Source organism: Cariama cristata, unplaced genomic scaffold, assembly GCF_000690535.1.
Source record: "Cariama cristata isolate BGI_N322 unplaced genomic scaffold, ASM69053v1 scaffold13965, whole genome shotgun sequence".
In the NCBI taxonomy this organism is placed as follows: Eukaryota; Metazoa; Chordata; class Aves; order Cariamiformes; family Cariamidae; genus Cariama; species Cariama cristata.
In genome coordinates this window covers 1-12,497 of record NW_009618212.1, presented here as the reverse complement: position 1 = coordinate 12,497, position 12,497 = coordinate 1, and the positions used below count along the sequence as shown (strand labels likewise).

General features: G+C 41.6%; 1 protein-coding gene across 1 annotated transcript; it reads right to left on the bottom strand.

The window, feature by feature from the left end:
- Window positions 1-2,127: 2,127 nt before the first annotated feature.
- On the bottom strand, window positions 2,128-12,051 carry LOC104162119 (lipid phosphate phosphatase-related protein type 1; the record flags this gene model as incomplete). The annotated part of the gene is made up of 2 exons (XM_009700772.1): window positions 2,128-2,378; window positions 11,919-12,051. Coding segments are annotated over 2 exons (384 nt in total), but the record flags the coding sequence as incomplete, so codon positions are not given.
- Window positions 12,052-12,497: the final 446 nt, after the last annotated feature.

Below are 12,497 nucleotides of genomic sequence, written 5' to 3'. Positions count from 1 at the left end.
TGCCATCTCTTCCTGTGATACTTCTGGGAGACTAATAAAACTTCATTAGACGCCATTCTAATTTTTTTGTATGTATGAAAGCAAGGGCTGCAGGCTGTCTTCTCTTTCCCCTACTTTAGGCATACAAGATTCATCTGTGCCTGCAGAGATCACAAAAGTGATGCTCTGGGTTCTCCTCAGCTTCTTTGGCAGGTGACAAGAAAAAGCCTAGCTGAATAAATATAAACCCCAGATTATTACAAAAAAACAAAACCAAAACACAAAGCCAAACCAATCACAGTGGGAGTCCTGTCACTAGTGAGCTAATGAACAAATCAGTACAGAGACATCTGCAGAGGATACGCAAGGTTCAGTGATGGGAGGAGACTCCCAGCTCTCAACAGACATTTATATGAGGAAAGACAATGTCTGTGCTCGTTCTATTCTCCTGCCTCCTTGTGTTCAACCCGTTTTTATTTTTCTGGTTCCATGGCTCAAATCTTCAGCTTTATCCAAAATACAGCTATTACCAACCAAATACCCTGTGTTTTGTTCAGCAACCCACATTATCATGCATATTAGAATCAGCAAGACACCTCTCAAAAAATTGTGCACAGCACAATTATTAAGCAGAGCTAGACCCGAACACTGCATTTCTTGTGCAATGCCTTAAAGGCAGACTTTCATGACCCTGCGGCTCAGAAATAACTCCATGTCCTAGCTCCACCTAGTATCTTCCTACGGGAGGGAGAGAGAAGTGCAGGCCCATCGCAGGCACTCTTGAAAGACTAGGAGTCAGAAATACCGAACTACTGGGGACTTAACCTCAGGAAGGAAAAGGATTATTCCCCTTCAGTTGTAGAAATCAGCCTGTTTGTAGAAGACTTGCCTTCCTAGGAAACAAGGGAGGCTCAGCAGGGGAAGTCCATGAAAGGATGTAACTAGCTAGGGCAGAACCAGGACCAAGCCTGATTCTGGACCTTCCACCTAAGAGTTTATAATGATGAAAACAGCTGCTACAATAATGTTGAGTTTATTGGGAACTGTATTTCACACATGGTTGCTTATTGTTCAGAAGTAATGTGCACAAAATGTTACAGGCTTTCCAAATACTTCCCAATGTATTCTGATCAATGGAGTTATCAATTTATATCTCTGTCATTATTGACGCAACATTCAGTGCAAACAGATGGATACTGAAACAGCAACAGGTGGCCTCTTCATTTTATAGGAATAATGTGGTGTTTTATTCATCTGCTACCAAGATCAGGGTAAAATATTCAGTAAATACCCTGTCATTACTAAGTTGAAGGCTTTTCTCAAATTCTGATGACCTACAGCCAGACTGCCACTCATTTGAGTCAAGCTGTTGGGGGAAAAAAGACCTACTTAAGCCATTCTGAGATCTAAAGCAGGTTAAGTCCTTGGATCTTAATGGCAAAACTACCAAGGATTTCTACTTTGTGAGTAAGCTTCTTGGATCAATTTTCAAACATTACAGAAACTTTAGCCAGAGAACTCAAAAGACCCTCTGATCCGTTTCACTAGACTTTTAAAGACAATTTCCCTCCTGACAGTATAGCAATGTGACCTTGTCAAGATGTCAACTGGGGTCCATTTCTCTGTGATATCAGCAAAATTCTGGCACTGACTTTTATTACAACCTTCTTTCTTTCTATGGGAAATTCAGGTCCTAAACAAGGGGAGCAAAATCCAGCCTAATTCAGCCTCCCATTGAAATGGCACAATTTACATTTTAAATGTTCAACAACCCATGGCGTGTGAACAAAAGAAAGAGTAGTGATGTGTTTAAGCATCAACTTAATTTTAATATTCTTGAGACAGGGGCAGGGAGAAGAGGAGGTTGAGTGCACACTCAAAGGCTTCTGAGAAAATCAGCAGCAAAGACAAGATTAGGACCTCATGCCTCCACATTATACAGTGCCCGAAAGCAATGAGCATTTGATTTGCTTATACTAGGAGTGGTAAAAGAGAGAGAGAAGGGGATTTTCCCATACAGATAAAGAAGAAAGCCCTCCGCAAAACAATCCTGTTTTTCTTCAAAAACCCATTGTAAGAAAAATGGCCCCATCTAGGTGCACATACAGAAACCCCTCATGTAACTTGGCAATCATCGCTGGCACTCACCGTGGCATATAAAGCTGAGTAGATGCTCAAAGCAGCATGTTTGGATGGAAAGGATCTCCTTGCCTTTTCAATCACCTCCACATCCCCAGTACAGATGTTGCCGTTGTTTACAAACTGGTGGTGGGCCCGACAGTCATTACCAGTGTAGTTGGGTTTACATACAGTCAGGAAGTAGGGAGCCAAGTTCCCAGTCACAACCTGGCCAGCATTTACAAATATGTCAGTGGCAAAAAGTCCAAATGCAAACACTCCTGTGAGAAAAGGTTAAAAATATTGATTATTCAAACAGGCTTAAAAAAAATCTTCGTACCTGAAGGGAAGAGACATAATGAGAAGTAAGGGACCAAACCCTGCAGTCATTACCCAGAAAAAGCCCTTGCTGACTCCAGCAGAGTCCTGCATCAAAGGCATGACAGAAGACCACATGCTTAACTCTGACAGGTGCTTCACTCAGCGACTCCAGAAGGACTCAGAAACAGGCTGAAAATGATAAGCAAGCGCCTAGAGTACTTTTGTGATTCAAGCTCTGAACAGAACTATGAGCTATAGATTTCATTGAAAACTCTGCACCTATACTATGCCTGTAAATTTTCTGCTACGACAGAGGCTCACTGCCTGCAGTCAAGTGTCATGCACATGAGTTCTTACAAATGTTTACGTATTTTTACCACATCTGGGCCAAAAAATGGTACTATAATGTCTCTGAACCTGAAAGAGCAGTGTAGTGCTGAGATGCAATATTGCACTTAACGTAACTATCTAGTGTCAAGTACCTTTTGGATTTTGACTTTTCACTGTCCTGATGTTGAAAAATTAAGATCCTGATCTAGCAATATTTGGCAGGTTCTTTTGGAAACATCCTAATGCTTTGTTCTCGAAGGCATTTCCACACAGTTGCAGTTCAGCTCATGTCACTGGCAGCGCACATCCACTAATACTATAGCAGGAAGCATTCACTTGAACACAGGAACATTTCAAGGGTTGTGGAGCATTCCTTGCTCAATACTGCAGTTGTCATATCCTCCACAGACTCCCCATGAGTGTTACCAATACCTGCTGCAGCTGCTGTGAACATATAGGAGGACTTTTTACTTGCATGTACTGCCTACATACCAAACGAACAGAACTGCAGGTTTGTAGAAATGCCAAACCCAAGTGTTTTGAAAGACTAAAACAGCTCCCCTTTCCCTCTTCCCATTGCTAAGGTGGATTAAAGTGTCACAAAAATTCAGAACAAATCAATATTTACTTCTGGTGTGGGGAATGTTGGGGATCATATATTTTTCCTTTCTCCCTCTTGTAGCTCTGTAAGCAAAAGTAATTTAAATTATAAATTAGCTAAGACTGCTGTGTATTTAAATATGACCAAGAGCTGGAGCTCCAGGGAAAACATCTCAGGAGAGCTGTGATAAAATCTTAAGAGCTGGCACCACCATGGTTGTAACAACTTCACTGCTTATCTGTACTGAGTTCTAAAAAAAAAAAAGACTGCTATAGCCTGAGAAACAAAAAATATCAGGAACTCAGCAATATAATGCAGGAGAAAACGCTTTATATCAAACAAGAATCAAGGATCATTCTGCAGATACTGTCACCAACCATGCAGCTAACAGAAAGCAGAAGGGCTACAGCTGACACAGCTAAGTCCTTCTAAAAATTCAGGGCCTATCTACACACAGGACACTTGTACAGAGAGTAACATAAAATAAAACCCATAATTAAAAATAGGTTAATTGTATGAGCATCAAGTGGGGGCTTGCCAGTCCCACTCGCTCACAGAGATGGTGTGGTGTGACTGATACAGCTGTGCTGTAACACAAATTCCTCACCGAGGTACTGATGGGAAGAACCCCCTCCTTGAGTAGTAGCCTGGAGCGGCTGCAGGAGTACACATTGCTTTGTCCTCACCACACTTCCCTAAGGTTAGGAAGAAGTGTTAGCACAGTGAAGATGATTTTGGGGACTGAGTTTATTATTATTCTTTATATAAATTTACTGTTATTCATTATTAACAAACTGATCATGTATTTAGAAAGCCAGTGGTGGTCAAAGAAGGAGGTAGCCTTTCTCTGGTTCTAGACTGCAAGTCTGGCCCCTGTCTTTTTACTGGCATGACAGTTTCCCTCCTGTTTATCTTGCTAAGTGTATGTGTTTAAAAGGGAAATGGAGAGAGCACTGATTCTTCTCCATTATTTTTTTTATCCTTCTGCTAATATTTTAAATCCATGGTTTTCCACAGCTGGCAGGAACACTTCATCTACATCAGCCAGTGCACAAGCAAGTTCAAAGGAAAATGGCAGTAGTTATCTTTTCAGCCTGGTAAAACAGCAAGTTATGCCAGAGATTATTCTTGTTTTATATACAGCTCTTTGGCCAAATTCTTAAATTTTTTAGGCACAGCTTGCTTTAAATGGCATATTTTTGATGCACTGTGCAAATCACAGAGAATGCAGTGAGGATTATTACCCAGCCCTTTACAATACTTAGAGGAAATCTAAAAGCGAAGAAGTCTGGCCCACAGTCTTTGTCATGGAAACAAGTACAGGCCAAGAAAGAAGGTGTTTCAGAAAAAGCTCATGGGCTTCACAAAGTTGTTTCAGTCTCTAGGCAGTGCACAGGTACAAAGGTGGTCTAGTGTTTTTCTCTGAAAAAAAAGGTTTCAACATCTGCATTTTCTCAAGATTTGGTAGCCCTGAAAGTGCTGGCCCAGACTCAACTGCTGAGGGCTGTAGTACTCTGCAGAACAGCAGAACAAGCCATGGCTGAAAGCTTTATCATGCTCTGACTGTGATGCACATTGATCACTGTTAATTCTCCTCTTGGGGTTCTGCCAAACTGCTCCTTATGAAAATCATAGCTATGTGCAGCAATGAATTCGGCTAGCAGGAATTTAACTCTTACACATCATGTAGTCTCTGAAGACTTTGAGATAGGGTTGGCTGTAATTGATTTAAAGGCTGTAACACCAGTGAGCCTGGGATAGTGATGGCAAGTCCTCTGATGGTTTTCGTACCTCAGGAATCCATCTGTTCAATGGATTTGTTCAGTGACCTACAGCAGGTAAGCTAACTGACCAGAACATGACAATCCAGTGACATGATTACCACGTTTTTAGAGGCAGACAAATAGCTGCTGAAAGGCTCCACGGGAAGGGCAACTAGCCCTAGCTCTTCAGGGTCATACAGCTGAAGTCCCTGATATAATGCCACAGAGAAAGAATGGGAGAACATGTACCTCTTCCAGACTTTGATGCTTAGGTGTAACGGGAGGTGATGTCATCCTGCTAAGGAGCAAGTGCTTTATCTCAACTGTGCTCGCTCTGGCCTAGAAAACCTGGGAGTGAACTTTAGTCCAGAACTTAGCATATGCTAAGAAAAGATGTAAACAATTCAAGCCACATGGGAAGAAAATGTACAGCCTCTACAGTTGGTTACTAGCAGAACGGATGGACAGAGGTTTATTTCATTTACATAAAGCCACTCCTTCCCCTCATCCACACGTGTCACATAGTCTGGCTGTACAAAGAGGCCTTAAAGAAGGAGCAGAAGCTATTTCTGAAAAGGCTTCCTGATTTTTTGTCACTGTCTCAGGCTCTCAGCTGTGTTTCTGTCTGTCTCTCTGATCAGGAGCAGCCAGAAAGAAGAGGCTAGAAGGCAAACTAATAAGCAGAATGTAACTGGGAGAGAGACTAATTTAGGCCAGAGACAGAGGGTAGGCAACACTCCCTGCTACTCTCTTTAGCTGTCCCAGAGTTCACGAAGAAGGAATTGAGGATCAGATCTGAACATATCTTTACCTCCAGTGAGAAAGACCTTAGACAAAATAAGTGTGCAAACCAAAAAAAGAGCAAACAAGGAAAGTCCTGTTCAAAGATGCTGAGGACAGACAAGAAAACCTTAAATCTTTCCAGCTCCATCTCACTTGAACTAACACTTGTCTTGGCAGAAGAATCTAAATCTTCAGCAGCTTCAATTTTGAATGCTTCAGTTTTAATTTCTCTACTTACACTTCTTCCTAAATTGCTGCCAAAAAGTCCTCCAAGCATGAACCCATAATTTCTGGGTTCTCACTCACATGCTATTCTAATCATCTTTCTCCTACTGAGCTCCCCGTGTGGCTCTTCATCAGTGTTGCCACCTCCAGCTCTGTCTATTGCTTTTGCTGAAGGGAGACATCTACCCTGAAGAAGAATCCAGCTCTCCTCGCTCACTTTAACCTCAGTACAACCCTGTCTTCTCCCTGCAACTCATGCTCAAACTCTTCTTCCACCCTGAATCTGTTTAACATCAGTGACAGCAGCTGCTTGTTGACTCCATGGAAACTCTCACTATTAAAGACATTTAAACTGCCACCAATTTGAGACAAGACAAAACAAAACAAAGCAAAAAAAAATTCAACAAAAAACCCCTGGGAGTTGTAGAAGAGCAGCTGAAAAGACATTGGGAAGAGAGAAGTGAGAAGCCAGTGGGTGGAAATAAGAATGAGGAGGTAGAAGGCTTTATTAGAGAAAAACCATGAAACTCTTAGGTGACAAAAGAAACAATGCACTGAAGGGCTCATGAGATGTCAGAAGATGTGCTCTTCAGCCACATATCATCATGTCTTCTACCAAGTGCATTTATTTAGGCACTCCTTCCTCTCCCAGTGCTCAGTCAATTATTTGAATTTGTCACACTCAACCTAATTTGCTTGGAAGATATTCGTATTACACATGCACACTCACACTCTCCTAACCCTTTTTCCACCTCTAAGTTTTTAAAAGATTATTAAGAGTTTCAATGGAAGGAGATCCTGGAAGGACTCATGGCTCTACAGAAATGCTGACCCTTGGCCCATCTCTGAAGGGTTTGCTCTAATGGTCCTCTGCACCCAATAAAGCCATACATTTATAGTCCTGTGACTCAGACTCTGCTAAACCACCCTTCATCGTTATATTTTAAAGGGTGTTGTTAAAGGAGATCTGTATCATTAATCCATTTTACAACTGCAGAGATGAGGGTTGCAGGGAAATTTATTGTTTGTTACCATGGCATCAGGAACAGGCTCCACAGCAAGCTGCTTCTGAGCACTCATAATCTGATCCCAGGATTGCCTTGATCTCTCAGTGAAGACCTCACAAAGGTCACTGTTCCAGGCATCTACTGCCTCTTGTGTCTGCCTGCTTCACCTGTGAGTGTCCTGCCTGGATACTGTTCCCCCAAGATGTAAGGAGAAAGACATGAGGTCTGAGCATGCAAGAAGAACTTCAGTTCCCAGTGCAAAAGTACTCTGGAGCCTCAAGATTCCTCCCCACAAACACACAGGATTTCTTTCTTCTTCGCTGCTTCACAACTATCAGTTTTCATCTAGACAACAGCCAGCTCAGAGCCTGGCACAAAAGGGAGCAGTAAGGTTTGATTTGTCCCCGACACAGTGACCTGTTTCTCATTATGGAGGTTCTTCAGTGATAAGAAGGGAGACCTACGGTAGTTTCAGCAGCTGCAGCAGTTTAGGTTAGAAGCAGCACACCCAAATACAGCTTGAAATGCAGCCAGTTAATAACAGAATGTGCATTGTTTCACAGTGAACTTCAGATGGATGGACAGAAGGATAAGGTCAGGCAAACTATGTCCTGCAGCTGGCTAGGGAACTGACATCAGAGCTCTGGGGTATATCTATCCTATTACAATAAACCCAATGTGCATATAAATCTTGTAAACCTTTATTTGCTGAACTACAGCCTTAATCTGCTGAAATAAAGCCCTAATTTCATTATTTAGCTGCCCACTGTGAGATGTCACCATGCTTTAAATTAAGCTGTCAGTAGAAGCTGATCTGTACCATTTCTTAATTGTGAATTATGCAGGTCCAAAGTAAAAGCCACTGGTTACAAATTCATGAAGCACATTGCATTTCAAAATATCTGAACTGGAGAGAGGCTACTTGCATGTTATGAGGCCTTTGCAGGTATACAACTTAATCACATGGATTAGAAACCTAATCTAATGAAATGCAACACAATACACACTCTAGTCAACCTGCCAAACTGAATCAGGGAGGTCTGAATCCATGATCCTAGGGGTGTGATAGCATCTGTATATAAACAGACTAAATCCTTGACTGAAACCATTCACTATAATGCTAAAATAATTTATAACCTCTGTTCGCAATACAAATGATGAAGTAGAACACGGAAGCAAATGCAGGATGGCAAGGTGTTTAACAAAGTACTGAATGGGAAATTACCACAAGACAGGGTGAATAAAAATACAAAAGGCTGTGTGTACTCAAGTTGGGAGACAGGGAGAAGAGGCAGAGGGTCAAAAACCAACCACTCTTACCCCCTGCTTCTCAAAGGTCCAGCATGTAAAGGCCAAATTTTGGCAGCTGAAATTCGTAATAAAACTGCTGGGAGGGGTGGGGAGAGGAGCAAGGAGAGATATGTGACTAAAGAATAGCAGTGCAGCACCAATATTTTAGACAGAAAAAACTGCTCCAAAGCAATTGCACACCACTTGTTTGACCTGAAAGTCTTCAAAATAAATGTCTGTGGAAGCAGCTGTAAGAGATAACGAGGAAGATGGAACAAATTGCAACATACATCAAAGTCTGATGTTTCCAACCTAAGCCAGCTTTTTTTCACTGATAAAGGAATAGATTTTCTAAATACAGGAAACATAGCAGGTTTCACCAATCTAGGCTGCAGTAAAGGACTTGATGTACACTGAAGCAAGTTGAGAGGCAGCCCTTCATCACAAAAGCAACTGTTTACCAATGTGCAGAATTCATGCTTGGGCCAGGAAGCAAGAAGAAATGTTGGTTCTGCATCCTGTGGACAAAGAACTAGGGAGGGATTTAAGACAAAGCTCAATATTCAAGGCCCCCACCAAACTCAGGATGGGAGAACCTTAGACAACTGCTAAGGGCGTGAGGAAAAGAATGAGAGAATAAGCAGAGAGCATAGTAGGCAAGATAAGAAAAATCATGGAAAAGAAGCATAGGATTTTGCCAGTATCTCAGAAGAGTTGCAGTTTTTTGGTTTTGCTTAATTCTTTGTTCCACTATCAAAGTGCAAAAAAGTGCTTCATTCTGAATACATGAAGAAAAAGCAAGAGGGGAAAAGGCTCAAGTCTGGCAACCAAATCCAAAAGATCCCATGGAGATAGTATGACAAGGGTGCTTATCTTTCTTATAAGGGCGCTTATCTGTAACTTTCTGCTTGTTTTCTGGAAAGTACATTTAGGCTACTATTCTTAAATCTCGTTCTCTTCCCAACAACTCTAGTTAGGGGAGTCAGGGAGGGAGAAAAAGCCTCTTTGCCTTTCCAAAATTTGGTAACAGCAAGCTTCAAAAGCTCTCCATGATGTGCCCTGCAGAGTCAGGAACTGGTATTCATTCTTCCTGATACATGAGCACCCAGACACATTGAAGGATTCTTCTCAACTTTTTGAGCAATACTAACTGTAATGACTTATAAGGCAATACTCCAAGGAGTTCAGTTACCGCTTTTTGCAGGTACTCAGGACTCTTGCTCACACATCTGGGCCAAAAGAAATCATTGGATGTAGATATTCCAGATATACCAAATATTCCAATCTCTCCAGAGCCAAGCATCCAGGTAGCCTCTTTTTGAAATAAGCATCTTTATGGAGCTAACTTCCCTGATCATACAGCACGGGCTACAGCGGCTCAGTCCATGTCATGTTTTCACAATGCAGGTGCAATGTCAATGCAAAAAATGTGGCTATTTTTAGTTCCTTTCCTAGATTATTTCAGCCACTTCTCAACAAACTCTACTTCTCTTATTTCACTGCAGAGGCAGGGAGAATGTTTCAGAAGAAAACTAGCAAACAATCAGTGTGGCTTAAGATCAGACGAACACTTTAAGCCATTTCTAATATCGTTAACTTCATTTTTCTCAGGAAAAAAAATATAGCTGCAAAGCCAAGATTGATTTCTCTAGCAGGGTTTGTATCCTACTACTCTCTGGAAGTCCACTGAATCACTGCTACCCCCTTCTCTTCCACCAGAAGAGAAACAATAGCATGAATGTTTAAGAATAAAGCTAACTATAAGAAAACATGTAGAGCAAGTGCTTAGCCTCCATGGTCTAAGCTCTTTTAGTGCTGACCTTGCAGGCAGGATTATTTGATTAGGACTTTGCAACATGCCGAATGTGCTGGAACAGTCAAACAGCCCTGAGTGGCCCAGTGGATTCCTATACCCTGCTTCTCTTTTAATGGCAGTTTACTACCCATCAATATATCCTAGAGGTTATGTGAAGTTCAAGGGTATTTTACTTTTAGCTGCATTCCTATGTCTTTTGTTTTTAGCAGGAGCACAAAGGCCAGGTGTAAGTAATGAACCACAGGTGGTTTGTCCCCACCCCCAGTGTGGCAGAAGGTAAAAAAACAATTAACTTCCTAAATTCCATGCATAAAGCAGGAGGCAGAGAAAGAGGAGAGGCAGAAAGAAAACTATGGCTCTTCCTCCTTTGTAGCATGTATTTGCTGATGATGAAAACCTTAACACAGGATAAGACTTTGAACTCCGTGCTCTGAGGAAGTATCCCTAACTGCAGCCTGGGCTGCACTCCATGGAAGCAATACAACTCTTGCCACAGTCACAGCAGATCTTCTTGTTCCAGATAATGCTCAAAAATTCAGCAGTGATAGGGAAGAAGTGATCCAGATATTTTCAGATTTTTTTCCCCATTGCTTCTTTTAACTCAGACTGTGAATTCAGACCCTGCTCTCTGTAAGATGCAGTGTGTAAGGATGCTTTATGTCTAAGAGTATACAGGGAAGGAGGTGCCATGATGCTCTGTGGGCAAAGCCCCTCTTGGTCAGCAGGGAGTCATATTTACCACTGGGCTATGCCAGCAATGACACAAGCTGTCCCAACCCATGCATGAATCTGGGATTTCTCATGAACGAATAAGAATGAGGGAAGCTGGAGCCCCTTGCACGGGTAGTTCAGAGCTGCTCCCTTCTTAACTCTGCTGCTACAAGGAAGTAGTAAGTGAGCAACCAGCCCTCCTTATCTCTAAACACCAAAGGGTGCAGTTTGGGCAGCCTTAAATGGCTGCGAATTGGGAACCCTTCAGAGGACAATCAGATTCTCTGTCAGTGCCACAGTGGAAACACAAGCTGCAATGCTGTTCCTCTTCTTGCTCCAAAAGAACCATGGGACAGTCCCATCAGTAAGGTCTGGTAGGCATTTTTTCCACTAATCAACAATGTGAAAAAGACATAATGGTTTGCAAGCACCATATAAAGCAACTTCCTAATAGTTTACTGATAGAACTTCATTTCTCAGTGATTAACTCAATGAAAGCTTTAACAAAACCCAAATACAATAAAAATAAGACTGTTATTTTGAAGTGGGCTCTGGGCTTTTTTACACTGTGCTTAGCTGAACATTATGTGGCAGAGCTGTTAAAATTAGAGCTGAAAAAAAAATGCCGCCAAAAGTATGGGCTGCTGAGGACCAATTTGTAAGTAAAATGGTTAGCATACACAGACTAGCAATGATGGAATTATTCATATAAGGATTTCATTGGCATAACCTTCCTTCAAGGGTCCAGAAGAAGCATTAAGCTCAGCAGAACAGGATATAAACCAGCTCCAGACAGCATGATATGGCACATTTTAAACGTTACCTTGTAAATCCCAAGGGGGACTATCCCTCTAAGGTGGAAGATGCCTGCAAAGATTTCACAGCTTAATTAATTTTGTGGTGTAGATTATTAGGATATGTTGTCCTGTTTTGGTGCAAACAGGGACTAAGCTTGCAGTGCTTAAGATGCTTACCTATAAAACGTATTATTCTTCGAAGCAGTGGGTTCAGGTAACAGCACTCTCCAGTCAAAATAGTTTTCTCTTGAATAATTAGGGTTTCTCGAGTTGACTTTATGAAATACATGGATATCTCACCAATAAAAATCTGCAAGGAAAGGGAAAGAAATGAAGGTTAAAAATGACATGAGCAAACATTAAAACATGGGTGACTGGTTCCAGCCCATAGAAACTACTACACAACAGTGTGTCTTTAGGACATTGCACTTCCACAGTGAGGCTACACTTAACCCACTTCAGATGAACTGACATAGAACTAGCTCCCAGCCAAGAAAAGGATCTGTCATTCTTGCACTTAGTGGCAAGACACAGCAAACATTAGGCCTTCTTACAGTAAATCCTGGGATATAGAGGGCAAAGAGAGCTTTAATGAACACTGTGGATCACAGAAATTCCGATTTTTACTGCGATTGGCATGGAATGTCATGTCCTGCTATTAGCATTTAAAATTTACTGACAGTATACTCTTCAAGGACAGAAGGCTTCTAGACATCTGAGGAAGAGGAAAGTAATCATAGAATCATAGAATCATAG